The sequence below is a fragment of the Nerophis lumbriciformis genome, linkage group LG38 (assembly GCF_033978685.3).
Source record: "Nerophis lumbriciformis linkage group LG38, RoL_Nlum_v2.1, whole genome shotgun sequence".
In the NCBI taxonomy this organism is placed as follows: Eukaryota; Metazoa; Chordata; class Actinopteri; order Syngnathiformes; family Syngnathidae; genus Nerophis; species Nerophis lumbriciformis.
In genome coordinates, this window is record NC_084585.2 from 1,579,633 (window position 1) to 1,601,611 (window position 21,979).

At 40.5% G+C, this 21,979-nt stretch overlaps 1 protein-coding gene across 1 annotated transcript in view; it reads left to right on the forward strand.

Moving 5' to 3' along the window:
• Window positions 1-21,979, forward strand: part of ptpra (protein tyrosine phosphatase receptor type A) — a 67,867-nt gene that overhangs the window by 22,143 nt on the left and 23,745 nt on the right. The window contains exons 2-4 of the mRNA XM_061932166.2: window positions 3,755-3,801; window positions 9,712-9,802; window positions 12,372-12,773. Of these exons, the coding sequence (XP_061788150.2) occupies window positions 9,727-9,802; window positions 12,372-12,773 (478 nt within the window). The 5' untranslated portion in view covers window positions 3,755-3,801; window positions 9,712-9,726. The remainder of the gene's footprint in view (window positions 1-3,754; window positions 3,802-9,711; window positions 9,803-12,371; window positions 12,774-21,979) is intronic.

Genomic DNA, 21,979 nt, shown 5'->3' on the forward strand with positions numbered 1-21,979 from the left:
ATGCGTTTTTACGACTTGTGTGAATGGATGAATTGAAAAAGATATTTGCCTGTATTGTCAAATATGCAAAAAGAAAAACTGAAGTTTTTCCCCCAGAATATGTGTTAGTTAAGGTGGTGTCTCTCCAGGGGGAAGGGGGGCGTCACCCAGGACAGGCAGACGGACGGGGAAGGTGCTGGGTGGGTGGAAGGTGCTGGGTGGGTGTAAGGTACAGTGTAATTTGGCCTGTCGCTCCATCTCATCGCTGCCTGGGGGGGGGCACTAGACTACAGACTGTGGTGAAGTGAAGTAGGCCTGCTTCGTCGCATGAAAAAGCCTACAATTTTTGGTTGTGTTTCCCGCTTTGTATGCTGAATGGCAATATACGATGTATATCCCCATATTTTTTCCGTAAAGTAAAAACAAAACACAAAACAGTCCTAGTTACCTGAGATACTAAGTATGTCATTATTTTGACTTAGTAAATATTGACTTACTAAGACAAAATAATGACTAAGTCAAATGAATGACTTACTGTAAATAAGCGTTTGCAATAAGCGTTGGAAAAAAAGAGTTAAAAGTGGGGCCACATGCTGACATATGCTCAACTCATCATGCTTCATTTATTACAGCATTTGGAAAGCCTGTAGTTTATTTGTATTATGTAAATGTTATATTTTTATCAACATGTGATAGCAGGGACCCTGCCATTCAAAACTAGGCTGCTACATTACTGATGGTTAATGTAGCATCAAGGGTTGGAATTGGGGGTTAAATCAATAAAAATGATTCCTGGGCGCGGCCACCGCTGCTGCTCACTGCTCCCCTCACCTCCCAGGGGGTGATCAAGGGTAATGTGTCAAATGCAGAGAATAATTTCGCCACACCTAGTGTGTGTGTGACAGTCATTGGTACTTTAACTTTAAGTTTGAACTATAACTGAAAAAAAGAGTACAATAGCAATAGGAGAGACTATTGATCCCTGAACACCATGGAGTTCATGTAGGCTTTATGATGCACTTACATTATTATATCAACTATCAGAGACAGAAACTCTTCATTTAACATGTTGTCCTTTTTTGCTGCTTCAACACAGAAAAAGGTCAAGTGAAATAACTTAGTTGTTATCTGTAGGTCAATAATGCTTGTCTTTCTCTCAGACAGACAGGGCGTTGCTGTCCGTAACACACACACCGCAAAATGAGCTAACGTTACGCTAAAAGCTAATTAATTAGCCTTCACCTGAAGGACTGCGAGCGAGCTGAGCTGCCGCTTATATTTCTAGAAGGTCAACGGGCTCATAGTGATGTTACTAGTAGTTGACTTTGAGGTGTTTATTATCATTTGGGGAGAGTCCGCTGCATTATGCTTATTTGCTAAACACCTTTCTGCTAACCGCCTTTCCAACAAAGTGCTGCGGGAAACCCTGAACTGAATATCTTAGCTACATTGCACTTGTGTAAACAGGTCCTTGTTCTGTCACAGGACATCAATCACAAAATGGACATTGTTAATTAGTCCGTTGCTAACATTACACATTGCCACTCACACTGTCACACCACATTACCATGCAACTTTAAAATACCTAAACAAAAAGGTAAGCTCCAGCAGATGCATTTCTGTCATGCACAAGACTTGAGTTGTGTCCAGTTCAAGCAGTTAAATGTCAAAGCAGTGTTCTGTGATGAGCAGTTGAACTGGCAAGTTGTCTGTGTTCACATGTTGCTGCTTGGCATGTACTTTCTCAACAATTAGTATCTTCACAGCTTGATTTTACTCTTTGTTTGCATTGATTTGTATAAAGCCCTTTTATTTCACTCAATAAAGGTTCTGTTGGGACAGCAATAGCCGGTCCTTGTTGACTTTAAAGAACCACTTGAGTGACTCCAAACAAAAAGTGACCCCCATGCCAAAACTGGAAACCACATTATTGTTGTATCCCAACCTGTGGAGGATTTCACTCTTCATACTAGTGTTGTCCCCTTGCGTAATGACAATAAAGCTGATTCTGATTCTGATTCTGATTCTGATACCAATATGTTGGTACCGGTGCCAAAATGTAGAATACTTTTTGATACTTTTTTAAATAAAGGGGACCACAAAAATTTGCACTATTGGCTTTATTTAAACAAAAAATCTGAGTGTAGATGAAACATATGTTTATTATTGTCATTTAGTCCTTAAATAAAATGTTGAACATACTAGACAACTTGTCTTTTAGTAGTAAGTAAACAAACAAAGACTCCTAATTAGTCTGCAGTAACATATTGTGTCATTTATACACCTATTATTTTGTACACATTATGAAGGACAAACTGTAAAAAATAACTAATAATCTACTTGTTCATTTACTGTTAATATCTGCTTCCTTTCTCTTTTAACATACACTTCTGTTCAAATGTAATAATCACTTATTCTTCTCTTCTTTGATACTTGACATTAGTTTTGGATGATACCACACATTTAGGTATGGATGTGATACCAAGTAGTTACAGGATCATACATTGGTCATATTCAAAGTCCTCATGTGTCCAGGGACGTATTTACTGACTTTATAATCATAATATGAATTTTAAAAAAGGGAAAAAAGATTTATTGATGCTAAAAAATATTGATGTAATCATAGTAGTATCGACTATTGTACTTGGTATCATTACAGTGGATGTCAGGTGTAGATCCACCCATGGCATTTGTTTACTTTGTGACGGCGGTGAGCTATTGTATCCTCCTACGGTGTGTAGTGAAGCATGTTTAGATATTCCTTGTCCTCCAGTGATAATGATACTTGTAAGAAACTTATGTTATTTGCCACCATGGAGGCCAGGATTAGTGATTTAGAAGTAGCCAAAAGCACCTCTTCCTGATGGTGTTTCAGTGTTATAACTTCACCTTTATCTTTAGTTTTTACACCAAAATGCGTCCATTCTCCCTTTTCTGTCTGCACACTGTATCTGCTTGTAAGTACTGTGTGTGTGTGCGCTGCCCAACATGCTCCTCTGCTCGTAAAACCAGCAATGTCACCACGTGACGACGCGCCGTCATGCCCGTTAAAAAAAAGGGGGGCATGGGGTGGGGGTAACCGGTACTTTTTAGAGGTGGTATAGTACCGAATATGATTCATTAGTATGGAGTACCGGTATACCGTACAACCCTAATAGGCTATTAATGTTGAGAGTTTTATTGTTTTGATTGTGGTATACCTAATACAAATATGCTTTATAGTACGGCTGAATTTGTGTTTTTATCACCCAATTTCTTCTCATACTCGCCAAGACAATAATCGGCCATTTACAGTACAGCATCATCTTTTTCTGGTATTATCGTGCAGTCTTTGGCTCGCTCGCTGCCAAGTCTCTCTGCAAACTGGCAGATGTGCTGGATTATAGCAGGCTCAAAATCATGAGATTAACCACCCAGATTATGACAGTTTGGTCTGGGAGATAACAGTCTCTGGTGAGATCCGGGATTATAGTCACTTTTGCCATCTCTCTAAGCCACAGTTCAACCACTGACATTTCAATGTGATAATCCTGTTTGTTCTTTGGAGAAATGGCCCACATTTGTTTGTTGGCTTTGCAAATGTAAACAAAATCTTGCAGGGCTGTTATGTTTTCTGTCTCATAGGTTGCATTTGTTTGCTGATGTTAGGTGTTTACGCTCTGACCAACACGACTACCTCTTTGCAACGCTGATCTCGGAGCATGTTCTGGAGAAAAAAAATTGTCCTAAAGGTAAATTTGATGAATAATTCTTCCTGTGCTCTCTTCTTTTCTAGAAACCTGCTGTGCGAATGAGTGATTGATCCCACCTTCGCGTCTTTAGGTAAACACACTCCAACAAGCCTGGGTTTTATTAGAAAAACAAAAAGAATATACTGGGAGTGTCTCTTCTAGACCTGGGCCGATATTCCATAAATCAATTAACCGAACGATACATGAAAAGGAAGTCGGTAAATTTTCCCACCTGAATAATTGCCTCATGTTTGCGTTGTTACAGATTACAAGAGGAGTCACTCTTTTGTAGGGATGATGTTCGAAATCGGTTCTCCCGGTTGTTCGATAAGAAAAGAACCGATTCCATGGACTCGAATCCCTTTTTGAGAACCGGTTCCCGTTATCGAGGCCACTATAGTAAAGAAAAAGAGTTGGTTCTTTATTCCAATCCCTGGTACGAATCCCTTCCCACGTACAGGAAATGCCCTGTGGGACTGCAATGTTATGCCCATTTGATTGTAGACTCTTACTGACACCTTGTGGCGATATGAAAATACTACGCGTCATTAGTTTGGGCACTTCCGGGTTGGCGAGACAATTGAGAAGTAGACAAGTTGTGTTAGCTCCTACAAGCCTTGGAAAAGATAAGTCTGTAAGTAAACTGTTTAACTTGTTTATGTAACTCAATATTAAGGTGGAAAGTGTTTAAGTTTGATACTAAGATGTTTATTGAAAAATGATTTTTGTGCACTGTTTCAATGGATGTTTCGAGGACTTAAATGGCTGCCAGTCGTGTATTTCCACCATCGAAATAGTTTCAACACTCAGAAGTATTTGTTTGATGATAGTACTGTATATTTGTGTGAAGCTAATATTTACATATTGTGTATTACATTTCAGTATGTTAATTTAATCACATAGCTTATACATTTGTCATTGTGTGTATTTCACTTTAAAATAAAATAACAGTCCAGTGCAAGACAAAAGTAAAGATAGGAAAAGACAAAGCAAGATCAACAACAATAAAGAGCCTAAATGGATTAATCTGCTATGGATTGTTTGTTAGCTGTATAAGCTCAACACGTATAGTGAGGGCAGAACAGGCAATATGCAATTATTGCCAGGCTTGGCTCTCATGTAAGGGGGGAAGAATTGTTGATTGATGACTGTGGTGTTCTTAGTGTCATAGTGTGTGTAGTTAGTATGTTCCAATAGCAGCAGAAGTGCACTTTTTGGAGAGCTGTATTATTTTCAGTTTTGTGCCCAAGGGACTGATTTTATTTAACACTATATTATTATTTATACACCTATAGTGATCACAGAGACAGGTTGTTTTTGTGTTACTGTATATATTTGTTTTTCTGAAAAATCCCACTTCATATACTTTGGGTAACAACAGTCAATATTTTTTTTTTTTTTTTTTTTAGGGGGGTAACAGTCAATATTTTTTTATTTTTTTATTTTGATTTTTTTCTTATAAAATAAAAGTGAGCTTTTGTTAAACCAAATATTGTGTTTTTTTCCATATACAACAACCTATCTGGATTCGATACGAGAATCGATAAGGAATCGGTTCGATAAGAGGATTCGATAATGGGCTCCAACTCGATAATTTCTTATCAAACATCATCCCTACTCTTTTGCATCAGTTTCAGCAGTTGCGGGCGTTTGTTCTACAAAAGACCGTAGTAATGGCAACCGCTGCTTGGCATTACCCTTTTAAATTAGAATGATCAAAAAACTGTGATTAACCACACTCAGAGAAGACTATGGAGGCCAACTAGCGTTAGCTTGCTCGCTGTCTTAAATGCTATCATGTAAACAAAAGACATACATGTCTTTTATTATTAAGAAACGCCATTACCTAATCTAAACTTGCATAAATACATTACTGTCTAAATCAGGGGTCCCCAAAATTTTGGACCCGGGGGCCGCATTTGGGCCGATTGTGATGACGTCACATTGTCGATGGGAAAATGCTAGAAAAAACAGATTTAAAAACATAATGAGGGGTTAGAGCAGTGTTTTTCAACCTTTTTTGAGCCACATTTTTTTCATTGAAAAAATCCAGAGGCACAACACCAGCAGAAATCATTAAAAAAACTAAACTCAGTTGACAGTAAAAAGTCGTCGCAATTGTTGGATATGACTTTAAAGCTTAACCAAGCATGCATCACGATAGCTCTTGTCTCAAAGTAGGTGTACTGTCACCACCTGTCACATCACACCCTGACTTATTTGGACTTTTTTGCTGTTTTCCTGTGTGTAGTGTTTTACTTCTTGTCTCGCGCTCCTATTTTGGTGGCTTTTTCTCTTTTTTTGTTTTTTTCCTGTAGCAGTTTCATGTCTTCCTTTGAGCGATATTTCCCACATCTACTTTGTTTTAGCAATCAAGAATATTTCACTTGTTTTTATCCTTCTTTGTGGGGACATTGTTGATTGTCATGTCATGTTCGGATGTACTTTGTGGACGCCATCTTTGCTCCACAGTAAGTCTTTGCTGTCGTCCAGCATTCTGTTTTTGTTTACTTGGTAGCCAGTTTCGTTCTGCATAGCCTTTCCTAAGTTTCACTGCCTTTTCTTAGGGGCACTCACCATTTGTTTATTTTTGGTTTAAGCATTAGACACATTTTTACCTGCACACTGCCTCCCGCTGTTCCCAACATCTACAAAGCAATTAGCTACCTGCTGCCACCTACTGATATGGAAGAGTATTACACGGTTACTCTGTCGAGCTCTAGACAGCACCGACACTCAACAACAACTCATCATTTGCAGACTAATTACTGCTTTGCAAAAAATATTTTTAACCCAAATACGTGAAATTAGATAATGTCCCACGGCACACCAGACTGTATCTCACGGCACACTAAATTCAATCACCGAGCTCGGGATCTTTCTGTGTGGAGTTTGCATGTTTTCCCCGTGACTGTGTGGGTTCTACTCCGGCTTCCTCCCACCTCCAAAGACATGCGCCTGGGGATAGGTTGATTGGCAACACTAAATGGTCCCTAGTGTGTGAATGTTGTCTATCTGTGTTGGCCCTGTGATGAGGTGGTGACTTGTCCAGGGTGTACCCCGCCTTCCGCCCCAATGCAGCTGAGTTAAGCTCCAGCACCCCCCGCAACCCCAAAAGGGAAAAGCGGTAGAAAATGGATGGATGGATGATAAAAAAAAAAATTCTTTACTCCGGACTACCCGCGGGCCGTAGTTTGGGGCCCCCTGGTCTAAATCAAATCCAACTTTATTTATATAGCACTTTTCATACACTGGCAAGTGGAAAAGCCAAAGTGCTGCACACAAAGAACACAAACACACACTTAGACTGTTGACAATAACAAAACATGGCATGGCACGGAGGATTTGAGGAAAAACGCCAACTTTGAGGCGTCCACACTGGAGAAGAACTACAACTAACGCCATCTAAAAAGTAGTATAAAATCCATCCATCCATCCATCTTCTTCCGCTTATCCGAGGTCGGGTCGCGGGGGCAGCAGCCTAAGCAGGGAAGCCCAGACTTCCCTCTCCCCAGCCACTTCGTCCAGCTCTTCCTTTGGGACCCCGAGGCGTTCCCAGGCCAGCCGGGAGACATAGTCTTCCCAACGTGTCCTGGGTCTTCCCCGTGGCCTCCTACCGGTCGGACGTGCCCTAAACACCTCCCTAGGGAGGCGCTTGGGTGGCATCCTGACCAGATGCCCGAACCACCTCATCTGGCTCCTCTCCATGTGGAGGAGCAGCGGCTTTACTTTGAGCTCCCCCCGGATGACAGAGCTTCTCACCCTATCTCTAAGGGAGAGCCCCGCCACTCGGCGGAGGAAACTCATTTCGGCCGCTTGTACCCGTGATCTTGTCCTTTCGGTCATAACCCAAAGCTCATGACCATAGGTGAGGATGGGAACGTAGATCGACCGGTAAATTGAGAGCTTTGCCTTCCGGCTCAGCTCCTTCTTCACCACAACGGATCGATACAGCGTCCGCATTACTGAAGACGCCGCACCGATCCGCCTGTCGATCTCACCATCCACTCTTCCCTCACTCGTGAACAAGACTCCGAGGTACTTGAACTCCTCCACTTGGGGCAAGATCTCCTCCCCAACCCGGAGATGGCACTCCACCCTTTTCCGGGCGAGAACCATGGACTCAGACTTGGAGGTGCTGATTCTCATCCCAGTCGCTTCACACTCTGCTGCGAACCGATCCAGTGAGAGCTGAAGATCCTGGCCAGATGAAGCCATCAGGACCACATCATCTACAAAAAGCAGAGACCTAATCCTGCAGCCACCAAACCAGATCCCCTCAACGCCTTGACTGCGCCTAGAAATTCTGTCCATAAAAGTTATGAACAGAATGGGTGACAAAGGGCAGCCTTGGCGGAGTCCAACCCTCTCTGGAAACGTGTCCGACTTACTACCGGCAATGCGGACCAAGCTCTGACACTGAGCATACAGGGAGCGGACTGCCACAATCAGACAGTCCGATACCCCATACTCTCTGAGCACTCCCCACAGGACTTCCCGAGGGACATGGTCGAATGCCTTCTCCAAGTCCACAAAGCACATGTAGACTGGTTGGGCAAACTCCCATGCACCCTCAAGGACCCTGCCCAGAGTATAGAGCTGGTCCACAGTTCCACGACCAGGACGAAAACCACACTGTTCCTCCTGGATCCGAGGTTCGACTATCCGGCATAGCCTCCTCTCCAGTACACCTGAATAGACCTTACCGGGAAGGCTGAGGAGTGTGATTCCACGATAGTTAGAACACACCCTCTGGTTCCCCTTCTTAAAGAGAGGAACCACCACCCCGGGCTGCCAATCCAGAGGTACCGCCCCCGATGTCCACGCGATGTTGCAGAGTCTTGTCAACCAAGACAGCCCCACAGCATCCAGAGCCTTAAGGAACTCCGGGCGGATCTCATCCACCCCCGGGGCCTTGCCACCGAGGAGCTTTTTAACTACCTCAGCAACCTCAGCCCCAGAAATAGGAGAGCCCACCACAGACTCCCCAGGCACTGCTTCCTCATAGGAAGACATGTTGGTGGGATTGAGGAGGTCTTCGAAGTATTCCCTCCACCGATCCACAACATCCGCAGTCGAGGTCAGCAGAACACCATCCTCGCCATACACGGTGTTGATAGTGCACTGCTTCCCCTTCCTGAAGGGTAGTATAAAATATATGTGAAAATACATTAATAGGTTAATAAAAATGTAAGATTTAGAGAATATTAGTGGTCATATTAATAATTAAGATCTAAAACAACATAAGAGATGAACAAGTCAAGATCCAGTATTGACATTGAACATAAATACTGTGCTGGTTCTGGATATAAACTCCACAGTGTCAAGTTAAAAGAGACGGACACGTGACGTCGCGTTAACCGAAAGTGAAATAACTGTTCATGCAATTGACATTTTTTAGAAAAACATTTATTATGATTTTAGTTTTTTACAAATAAACTTGTATTGATTGATTGATTAAAAAAAATACAGCATGGTTACAAAAGATTTTAGCGTGTGTATAATTACTTTTTGAGCACATTAAGCAATACCACAATATTAATAACTGTCATCATTTTGGTTACAGTAGCTTTATTTAGCCATTTTATTTATTGTTTTGGTTATGTATATTTGAGGGCGCCCCACCCCCTCATTAACAGAGACAGAACTTATATTATTGATTTTTATTCAAGTGCTATGTTATTTTTATTATTATTTTTTTTATATTCAACTTAGTATTTAAAAGTTTACATTTCAATTACAGTGTTAGAACATTCAATAAATACAGATTTATTGCATTTGAAAGGGTATACTTTTGCATTATCATTATGTATTATCATTACATCAATGATTACAAAAAGAATGTCAATAATATTGTTTATCAACACTAATTTGTAGGCCAATATATCGTGGAGCAAAATGTGTTGTGGGCCCAGGCCTTATCTCTTCATGCATAGTAAGGAACAGAAATATCCACATAGTTCATATGATCATTTTTCTCACTCGACCCTTCTTTGTTTAGCTGATGTAGGGCAGAATGGGTGTGTGTCCCTTGCTCCTGCTGCTCAGTCTCGCCCTGGGGGCCTCAGCCCAGGACCATGTCCCTGCCACAAGTAAGACACTTCAAGCAGACATACTGTAGTCAAGCATCATACATGGTGTGCTTGAAATGATTAAACCTGTTTTTACAGTGAAGAGCACAAAGATATGTTGAGCAGGTCTATGCTTGTCAAAACACACTTTGTTTCCCCCACCTGCAATGTGTCTGTAATCTGTTTATCTTTAAAAGTCTTTCAGTTCAACTTTGAAATGTGTGCAAGAGCTATTTTTATTTTTACAAACCCCGTTTCCATATGAGTTGGGAAATTGTGTTAGATGTAAATATAAACGGAATACAATGATTTGCAAATCCTTTTCAAGCCATATTCAGTTGAATATGCTACAAAGACAACATATTTGATGTTCAAACTCATAAACTTTATTTTTTTTTTGCAAATAATAATTAACTTAGAATTTCATGGCTGCAACACGTGTCAAAGTAGTTGGGAAAGGGCATGTTCACCACTGTGTTACATGGCCTTTCCTTTTAACAACACTCAGTAAATGTTTGGGAACTGAGGAGACACATTTTTGAAGCTTCTCAGGTGGAATTCTTTCCCATTCTTGCTTGATGTACAGCTTAAGTTGTTCAACAGTCCGGGGGTCTCCCTTCTGCTATTTTAGGCTTCATAATGCGCCACACATTTTCAATGGGAGACAGGTCTGGACTACAGGCAGGCCAGTCTAGTACCCGCACTCTTTTACTATGAAGCCACATTGATGTAACACGTGGCTTGGCATCGTCTTGCTGGAATAAGCAGGGGCGTCCATGGTAACGTTGCTTGGATGGCAACATATGTTGCCCCAAAACCTGTATGTACCTTTCAGCATTAATGGTGCCTTCACAGATGTGTAAGTTACCCATGTCTTGGGCACTAATACACCCCCATACCATCACAGACGCTGGCTTTTCAACTTTGCGCCTATAACAATCCGGATGGTTCTTTTCCTCTTTGGTCCGGAGGACACGACGTCCACAGTTTCCAAAAACAATTTGAAATGTGGACTCATCAGACCACAGAACACTTTTCCACTTTGTATCAGTCCATCTTAGATGAGCTCAGGCCCAGCGAAGCCGACGGCGTTTCTGGGTGTTGTTGACAAACGGTTTTTGCCTTGCATAGTAGAGTTTTAACTTGCACTTACAGATGTAGCGACCAACTGTAGTTACTGACAGTGGGTTTCTAAAATGTGTTCCTGAGCCCATGTGGTGATATCCTTTACACACTGATGTGGCTTTTTGATGCAGTACCGCCTGAGGGATCCAAGGTGTGTAATATCATGGCGTATGTGCAGTGATTTCTCCAGATTCTCTGAACCCTTTGATGATATTACGGAGCGTAGATGGTGAAATCCCTAAATTCCTTGCAATAGCTGCTTGAGAAAGGTTTTTCTTAAACTGTTCAACAATTTGCTCACGCATTTGTTGACAAAGTGGTGACCCTCGCCCCATCCTTGTTTGTGAATGACTGAGCATTTCATGGAATCTACTTTTATACCCAATCATGGCACCCACCTGTTCCCAATTAGCCTGCTCACCTGTGGGATGTTCCAAATAAGTGTTTGATGAGCATTCCTCAACTTTATCAGTATTTATTGCCACCTTTCCCAACTTCTTTGTCACGTGTTGCTGGCATCAAATTCTAAAGTTAATGATTATTTGCAAAAAAAAAAAAAGTTTATGAGTTTGAACATCAAATATGTTGTCTTTGTAGCATATTCAACTGAATATGGCTTGAAAATGATTTGCAAATCATTGTATTCCGTTTATATTTACATCTAACACAATTTCCCAACTCATATGGAAACGGGGTTTGTAAATACATTTTATAACATTACCAAAGTGTGTTTTTATGTTGTATGTATGTTGTTTATGCTTTAGCTGTTAAATTTGTATAAAATGTACTGCAGGACATTTTAATTAGTGGGAGAAATTGAATGTAAAAAATAAAATCACATTGAACTGTAAGAAATAATAGTTTTTCAAGTATTTAAAGTGGGTCAGATTATGATTTTTTAAACATATATTTAAAACACTTCCTTGTAGTCTACTTAACATGTGATGGTGGTGCTTATAATTAGTTTTACAGGCCACCTTAAAAGCGCTTTCTGACTGTCTCTACAGAATGTGCTGTTTCATGTTATGATACTTTGATATGACACAATATGTTACTGCATACGACTAATTAGGAGTCTTTGTTTGTTTACTTACTACTAAAAGACAAGTTGTCTATTTTATTTAAGGACTAAATGACAATAAAAACATATGTTTCATGTACACTAACATTTTTTGTTACAATAAAGACAATAATGACATTTTTTGTGGTGCTCTTTATTTAGAAAACTATCAAAGTCCTTCTTCAGGCCAAGTCCTCTTCAACTGCTTTTTAGCGCTTCCATATGGAGTCTACTGACCCATATAAGTTCAAAAAGTGAAACTCTGAATCCTTGAAGGAGCATAAGAGTTGAATATCACCTGCATAGAAATGCTAAGAAACAAGTAGATCCAATGTATTTCAAACATGGTCTTGAAGGAAAACTACCACTTTTTGGAGTTTGACTTACTCTCCCCCTTTTCTTCAGCTGCTCCAAATATCTCCGGAAAATGGACAGAAGACGTTAAGATGACGGTCGCCGCCACAGGGCCACCGACAGCACTGACCCTCGGAGTCATCCCAGTGACGACAACACCGCCACCGACGACAACAATGGCGAGCCCAGCTGTTGCCGAGGATGTCCAAGTGATGGATTCCAACGCCACCGTCTGGTTGGCACCCATCCCTCCGCCCCCGTCCCAAGCTCCATCCGATGACTCCCAGCCCACGCAAAGCCCGGAGGCCCCCTCTCTTACCACGTCTGTGGATAGTGAGAACGGCACCACAGCAGACACGCCTACTCCCGAAACGTACATTGAAGACGAGGGCTTTACCATGGAGACAGAGACCACTACAGAAATGGATTTCCCCTCGGATGCCACCCCACATGGTGAGTACAAGTGCTGACCTGCAATCATACTTCTGCCACTAGGACACTTTTACAGTTAATACAGGTGTACTTTACAAAGAGATATATATTTCAGACAATTCCGCCATACCGGTATCTTTTAATTTGCCTTTGTTATGGCCATTTGCGGCCGGTGGTAGGGTTGTACAGTATACCGCTACTAGTATAGTATCGCAGTACCAAAAAGTACCGGTTAGCCATATATTTTTTTCTGCAGGCATGACGCCGAGTCGTCACGTGGTGACATTGCTGGTTTTAGGAGCAGAGGAGCATGTTGGGCAGCGCACACACACAGAGTACTTACAAGCAGACACAGTGTGTAGACAGAAAAGGGAGAATGGACGCATTTTGGTGTAAAAAGTCAAGATAAAGGTGAAGTTATAACACTGACATGGCTAGCTAGCTAGCAGCTAACGTCCATCCGCAGTGTTTTAGCTACTTCTAAATCACTAATCCTGGTCTCCATGGTGACGAATAACATAAGTTTCTTACAAGTATCATTATCACTGCAGGACGAGGAATAGCTAAACATGCTTCACTACACACCGTAGGAGGATACAATAGCTCACCACCGTCACAATGTAAACAAATGCCATGGGTGGATCTACACCTGACATCCACTGGAATGATACCAAGTACAATAGTCGATACTACTATGATTACATCTATATTTTTTTATCGTCACAAAATCTTTTTTTGTTTTTCTAAAATTCATAGTGTGTTTATAAAGTCAGTAAATACGTCCCTGGACACATGAGGACTTTGAATATGACCAATGTATGATCCTGTAACTACTTGGTATCATATCCATACCTAAATGTGTGCTATCATCCAAAACTAATGTCAAGTATCAAAGAAGAGAAGAATAAGTGATTATTACATTTTAACAGAAGTGTAGATAGAACATGTTAAAACAGAAAATAAGCAGATATTAACAGTGAATGAACAAGTAGATTAATAATCAATGTTTACAGTTTGTCCCTCATAATGTGTAGAAAATAATAGGTGTATAAATGACACAATATGTTACTGCAGACTAATTAGGAGTCTTTGTTCGTTTACTTACTACTAAAAGACAAGTTGTCTAGTATGTTCACTATTTTATTTAAGGACTAAATTACAATAATATTTTTTGTTCAAATAAAGCCAATAATGCCAATTTTTGTGGTCCCCTTTATTTAGAAATGTATCAAAGTGTTCAAATACATTTGGTATGGAGACAACCCTAACATGATGTGATGCTTACATCTCATTGTGCAACATGAGAATGTTTTAATGGGAACTAAACGCCATATCTGAAAGGTGTACAAATGACCAAAATGTTGGTATCGAGACAACGCTACTTTGGAGATTATTTCCATACAAAAGCAAAGACCTTGTGAATTTTTAAGAAATGATATTCGATACAGATTGTTTAGCGTAGCCAAGGTCAAAAATCAAATGATCACATCTAAAGCATGGACATTATAGATTTTAAAGGATATCTGATCCAAGATGCCTGGGGTGACTCAGGTCAAAGGTCATATCTGCACACCATTTTTTTGGTCAGCCATCAATTGATTGAGTTTCCTCACTGCTCCTCAGCTTTGCACTATGTGCAAATACCAGGGCTGTCAAAATATGAGCATTTTTTACATGCCATCTTCTTGTGGTGTATAGTTGCAAGTAGGTGATACTCCCTTATTTCAGGCCCAATGGCAATACACAATACATGCCGGTAATAGTAGTGTGCAATACCACTGATTGTCTTTCCGATCCAATACAGAGTCAAATTCAAGCTGGTATCGGCGATATCGATTCGATACTGATACTTTGTGCAAATGTAGCTAATGTGTCACCTAAAATAGTTACACAGTATATAAGTTATATATAATAGCTAAAAAAAATGGTGTATTTCAAATAAAATAGCATAAAGAATACAGTTATTTATTTATTATTCATTATATAGTAGGGGTGTAACGGTACGTGTTTTTGTATTGAACCGTTTCGGTACGGGGCTTTCGGTTGGGTTCAGAGGTGTACCGAACCAGTTTCCACACGGACATATTAAGCACGTTGTGTAAACAATGCACACCGAGGCATGCCAGCAGCGACCGGGGTAGGACAACATGTAAAAGCCAGAGCTGGAAGACCCTCCTGCCTCGTTAAGATCTCCCGTTTGGGAACATTTGGGCTTTGTGGTGCGATACAACAATGGAGGACGGAGGTTTGCCGACATTGTTCAGCAGCAGTAGGGTATGCTTCTGCCAACACGTCAAACATGCTAACTCCTTTGAAGTGTCACCAGCCCCAAGTGAACATCGCTTCAACGAAGAGAAAGACGAGCGTGGTACAAACACCGCATTCAAGCAGCCTCTCCTCAGCGAGTCAGGCAGGGCTAAAGCAACAGCAAATGTTTTTATAGCAGCAGATTTAAGACCATGTTGCATTACAAACTAGATTTTGAGCCACTTCTATGGTGGAAGAACAATATATCCTCTTACTGCCAAGTTAGCCAGGCACTACCTCGCCATACCTGCTAGCTCTGTGCCCAGTGAAAGGCTATTTTCCACAGCTGGAGACATTGGAACTGCAAGCAGGTCTGCTCTTTAGCGCACACAATGTGGATCAACTGATTTTTCTGGCAAAAAACATGAAGATTGAGTGAAAGTCACCAGGGTTAAAGGCTGGGGGGGGAAAGACAAGTTAATCTTAGGCTGAGTTGACTTGAAACTGTTTAATGTTGCACTTTTTATATGTAGAAGAAAAATCCGATACCAAGTAGTTACAGGATCATACATTGGTCATACATCATGTGTCCAGGAGTTTATAAACATAATATGAATTTAAAAGAAAAAAGATTTTGTGACGATAAAAAATATTGATGTAATCATAGTAGTATCGACTATTGTACTTGGTATCATTACAGTGGATGTCAGGTGTAGATCCACCCATGGCATTTGTTTACGGTGGTGAGCTATTGTATCCTCCTACGGTGTGTAGTGAAGCATGTTTAGCTATTCCTCATCCTCCAGTGATAATGGTACTTGTAAGAAACTTACTTTATTTGTCGCCATGGAGGCCAGGATTAGTGATTTAGAAGTAGCTAAAACACTGTGGATGGATGTTAGCTGCATGTGTTAAAGCAGCTCTTCCTGAGGGTGTTTCAGTGTTATAACTTCACCTTTATCTTGACTTTTTACACCAAAATGCGTCCATTCTCCCTTTTCTGTCTACACACTGTGTCTGCTTGTAAATACTCTGTGTGTGTGCGCTGCCCAACATGCTCCTCGCTCGTAAAACCAGCAATGTCACGACTCATGACATGACGACAACGCGCCGTCATGCCTGTAAAAAAAATAATATGGCAAACCAGTTCTTTTCAAACAGTACAATAGTGTTTTTGATTGATTACAAGCCCACTCCGAACTAGTTCAAATGGCACAGCAGCCGTCCAGAAAGTTGGGGGTTCCTGATCCAAATCCAGCTCAGCGCCATCCTCGTTACTGCTGTTGTGTCCTTGGGCAAGACACTTCACCCACTCAAGCTGCTGTGTGTGAGTGTGAATACATGTAGCGAGGGCAGGGCAGCTTACCACAACCAATGTGTGAATGTGGAGTGAATGAATGAGGGCTTCTCACTTCTCACTAAAAAGCGATTGGAGTGTCTAGACCAGGGGTCGGCAACCCGTGGCTCTAGAGCCGCATGCGGCTCTTTAGCGCCGCCCTAGTGGCTCTCTGGAGCTTTTTCAGAAATGTGTGAAAAATGGAAAAAGATGAGGGAAAAACAATCTATTTTTTGTTTTAATATGGTTTCTGTAGGAGGACAAACATGACACAAACCTCCCTAATTGTTATAAAGCACACTGTTTATATTAAACATGCTTCACTGATTCCAGTATTTGGCGAGCGCCGTTTTGTCCTACTAATTTTGGCGGTCCTTAAACTCACCATAGTTTGTTTACATGTACAACTTTCTAGGACGTGTTTTATGCCACTTCTTTTTCTGTCTCATTTTGTCCACCAAACTTTTAAGGTTGTTATGAAAAGTGAGTTTTGTTGATGTTATTGACTTGTTGGAGTGCTAATCAGACATATTTGGTCACTGCATGACTGCAAGCTAATCCATGCTAACATGCTATTTAGGCTAGCTATATGTACATATTGCATCATTATGCCTCATTTGTAGCTATATTTGAGCTCATTTAGTTTCCTTTAAGTCCTCTTAATTCAATTTATATCTCATGACACACTATATGTAATATGGCTTTTACTTTTTTGCGGCTCCAGACAGATTTTTTTTTAATTTTTGGTCCAATATGGCTCTTTCAACATTTTGGGTTGCCGACCCCTGGTCTAGATAAATCTCATCCGTTATTATTATCTTCAAATCTAAACTTGTGCAGGAATCTGACAACAAACTAATCTAAGGGGTGTCAAACTTGTTTTCATTGAGGGCCACATCGCAGGAATGGCTGCCTTCATAGGGCCGCTTTTTTAAATGAATTAAAAGGATGCATGCGGGCAATAACAAGTGCTTAATCAAAATTCAAATTGATCTGATTAAAAAAAAAAAAGATATCATTTGACAGCATTGATATAAATGTGTAGCAGTAACCAGCTCATATTATTACAGTCCTTGTCACTGAGGGCCACATGGCACTTATGTTTGCTTCTAACAGTCAATGCTATTTTACTCAACTTTTCATGCATTTTATTTGTAGATTTTTTTTAAATCAAAATGTTAAAAAAAAAAGATAAGTTGCAATAATTTCACCTCAAAATGTAGTGTATATTACTGTAAATTAGGGCTGCAACAACTAATCCATTAAAATCGATTATAAAAATAGTTGGTGATTAATTTCGTTGGATGTATGCTATGTGCATGTGCAGAGGCTACTTTTTTAAAATTTTTATTTATTATTAATTTTTTTGTAAACCTTTATTATAAACTGCAACATTTACAAACAGCTGAGAAACAATAATCAAAATAAGTATGGTGCCAGTATGCTGGGGTTTTTTCAATAAAATACTGGAAAGGATAGAAATGTAGTTTGTCTCTTTTATCCGATTATTAATCGATTAATTGAAGTAATAATGGACAGATTAATCGATTATCAAATTAGTTGTTAGTTGCAGTCCTACGGTAAATGTAGTGTATATTACCGTAAATGGAAAAACAGTACTGCTGTTTTTATGGTAGAAAAAAAAAGGCAGCTCAGTTGCCAGAATTTTACTGTAAAATTTACATTGTTTTTTTTTTACTGTAAATTAAAAAAAAAACTACAATTTTACAGGAACATTTATAGTTTTTTTTTTTTTTTACCACAAATCAACAACTGTAGATTTTTGGTGTACCGTATTACTGTAAATGCCAAAACAGCACCACGGTTAAAAAAAAAAAGTCCAGTTTTTTTCATTTAGAGAAAAATGCTGTAAAAACCACAGTAAATTTCATAATTTGACCATGAAATCTTCTACATCAATTTGATGTATAACTTGCTTTGAAATCAGTATTAGTAGTATTTTATTTATATTTAAAAAATGGTTTGAATGTTTGATAATATATTTTTGCATAATTAGACAATATTTAGGTTGACATAATTTGTGATTACATAGAGTGCATGTTTTTTTTTTCCTCCCAAAATAGAATAAAACAAATACATTTAGTAAGAAAAGTTGCAGTACTTTATCGATACATATTATTTCCAGGGACAAATAAAATGAAGTGGCGGGCCACATCTGGCCCCCGGGCCTTGTGTTTGACACCTTTGCCTATGCACTCAATTATTACATTTGTTCATGTACAAACTAATGTTATCTTTACAAACCTATTTTTGTAACACACTATGTAATGTAATATTTGGCATGATTAGATAATAACGTTTGGAAGATACATATTTTATAATTATTTGCATTTAGTTAAAAAGATGAAGTATTTTATTAACACTCATTTTCCACAGGCTTTGACACCTGGTTGGACTATCCTTATGAGTCTATTGTTTAGAATAGAAAGATGATCTGAAATGGTGATTGATGATGTCAACTCCAGTCCTTCTGTCCTTCACAATGCATGCAGCACGAGTAGATCCCTAAATAGAGCAGAGTTCCATGAAGAAGCAAGATAATACTTCTCATGTGATCAAAGAGGAAGTGACTCATTTTTCTTCCCTGGCTCAAGTTGGGCGGTGATGAATAGGACACGTCGCCATACTTGTCCACCGTCATCATTCAGACATCACATGTGCTGCTCTGCATTTCTAGCAAACAGCTGCTTATTGTGTCACTTCATTTGACCCTAAGTGAAGGCAGCGTGTGTCTCACCTGTTGCTTACATTGCTGCATCTGGCCAAGAATGGGCGATATGGCCTCAAATATACAGGTAAAAGCCAGTAAATTAGAATATTTTGAAAAACTTGATTTATTTCAGTAATTGCATTCAAAAGGTGTAACTTGTACATTATATTTATTCATTGCACACAGACTGATGCATTCAAATGTTTATTTCATTTAATTTTGATGATTTGAAGTGGCAACAAATGAAAATCCAAAATTCCGTGTGTCACAAAATTAGAATATTACTTAAGGCTAATACAAAAAAGGGATTTTTAGAAATGTTGGCCAACTGAAAAGTATGAAAATGAAAAATATGAGCATGTACAATACTCAATACTTGGTTGGAGCTCCTTTTGCCTCAATTACTGCGTTAATGCGGCGTGGCATGGAGTCGATGAGTTTCTGGCACTGCTCAGGTGTTATGAGAGCCCAGGTTGCTCTGATAGTGGCCTTCAACTCTTCTGCGTTTTTGGGTCTGGCATTCTGCATCTTCCTTTTCACAATACCCCACAGATTTTCTATGGGGCTAAGGTCAGGGGAGTTGGCGGGCCAATTTAGAACAGAAATACCATGGTCCGTAAACCAGGCACGGGTAGATTTTGCGCTGTGTGCAGGCGCCAAGTCCTGTTGGAACTTGAAATCTCCATCTCCATAGAGCAGGTCAGCAGCAGGAAGCATGAAGTGCTCTAAAACTTGCTGGTAGACGGCTGCGTTGACCCTGGATCTCAGGAAACAGAGTGGACCGACACCAGCAGATGACATGGCACCCCAAACCATCACTGATGGTGGAAACTTTACACTAGACTTCAGGCAACGTGGATCCTGTGCCTCTCCTGTCTTCCTCCAGACTCTGGGACCTCGATTTCCAAAGGAAATGCAAAATTTGCATGGTTGGGTGATGGTTTGGGGTGCCATGTCATCTGCTGGTGCTTTCTCCTTGCTGAATATTTTGATGCTTGAGTTATTTGAGTGTCTCATGGAGACTCTCAGAAAAGTAGCAATGGAAGCTCTCTGGTTAAGAGGCCACCTTTTAATATTTTATATAGTTCTACACTTTCGTAAAGGGTCTGGAAATATCCTGTGGTGACAGTCCTCCATGTGAGAATGAGCAGCATCTTGCCAAGAAGAGAGCATTCTCTGAGCCTCCACCATGGCAACACAAACACTCGCAGCTAATGTCGCTATGGAATGCGTGCTATGCGATAGTCACTTTATAGGTGTTTCCTAACTGCTCTATTGTCACCGTCTGGATCTCTGAGAGGCCTTTGTGAAAGACTTGTAGATGGCTGAAGGCTGTGTCAGGTCCGCATGATGCTGCGTGTGGAGACACAACATCCACACCACCGGCTGTAGAAGGCATGAAGTCAAGTGTTTGATGCTTGAATATTCTTTCCATCCTTTGGTCCGTGCACCGTCAGCACGACCATACCTTTGTCCAGACAATTCTCCCCTTTTGTTTTGCTTTAATGTGTCTTGCAGAGGGTCAGCTCGGCACACAAACAGCAGCCAGCGTTTGCTTTTGTTTTTCAGGCCGACCACCTTTTGTCTTTGAAGTGCTGCAGTGAAAGGTCATAGCAGGGAACATATGTGTCCAGCTCACACACACATGGACTAACCCCGTTTCCATATGAGTTGGGAAATTGTGTTAGATGTAAATAGAAACGGAATACAATGATTTGCAAATCCTTTTCAACCCATATTCAGTTGAATATGCTACAAAGACAACATATTTGATGTTCAAACTGATAAACTTTTTTTTTTTTGTTGCAAATAATCATTAAGTTTATAATTTGATGGCAGCAACACGTGACAAAGAAGTTGGGAAAGGTGGCAATAAATACTGATAAAGTTGAGGAATGCTCATCAAAGACTTATTTGGAACATCCCACAGGTGTGCAGGCGAATTGGGAACAGGTGGGTGCCATGATTGGGTATAAAAACAGCTTCCCAAAAAATGCTCAGTCTTTCACAAGAAAGGATGGGGCGAGGTACACCCCTTTGTCCACAACTGCGTGAGCAAATAGTCAAACAGTTTAAGAACAACGTTTCTCAAAGTGCAATTGCAAGAAATTTAGGTATTTCAACATCTACGCTCCATAATATCATCGAAAGGTTCAGAGAATCTGGAGAAATCACTCCACGTAAGCGGCATGGCCGGAAACCAACATTGAATGACCGTGACCTTCCATCCCTCAGACGGCACTGTATCAAAAACCAACATCAATCTCTAAAGGATATCACCACATGGGCTCAGGAACACTTCAGAAAACCACTGTCACTAAATACAGTTGGTCGCTACATCTGTAAGTGCAAGTTAAAGCTCTACTATGCAAAGCCAAAGCCATTTATCAACAACACCCAGAAACGCCGCCGGCTTCTCTGGGCCCGAGATCATCAAAGATGGACTCATGCAAAGTGGAAAAGTGTTCTGTCGTCTGACGAGTCCACATTTCAATTGTTTTTGGAAATATTCGACATCGTGTCATCCGGACCAAAGGGGAAGCGAACCATCCAGACTGTTATCGACGCAAAGTTCAAAAGCCAGCATGTGTGATGGTATGGGGGTGCATTAGTGGCCAAGACATGGGTAACTTACACATCTGTGAAGGCACCATTAATGCTGAAAGGTACATACAGGTTTTGGAACAACATATGCTGCCATCTAAGCGCCCGTCTTTTTCATGGACGCCCCTGCTTATTTCAGCAAGACAACGCCAAGCCACATTCAGCACGTGTTACAACAGCGTGGCTTCGTAAAAAAAGAGTGCGGGTACTTTCCTGTCCCGCCTGCAGTCCAGACCTGTCTCCCATCGAAAATGTGTGGCGCATTATGAAGCGTAAAATACGACAGCGGAGACCCCGGACTGTTGAACG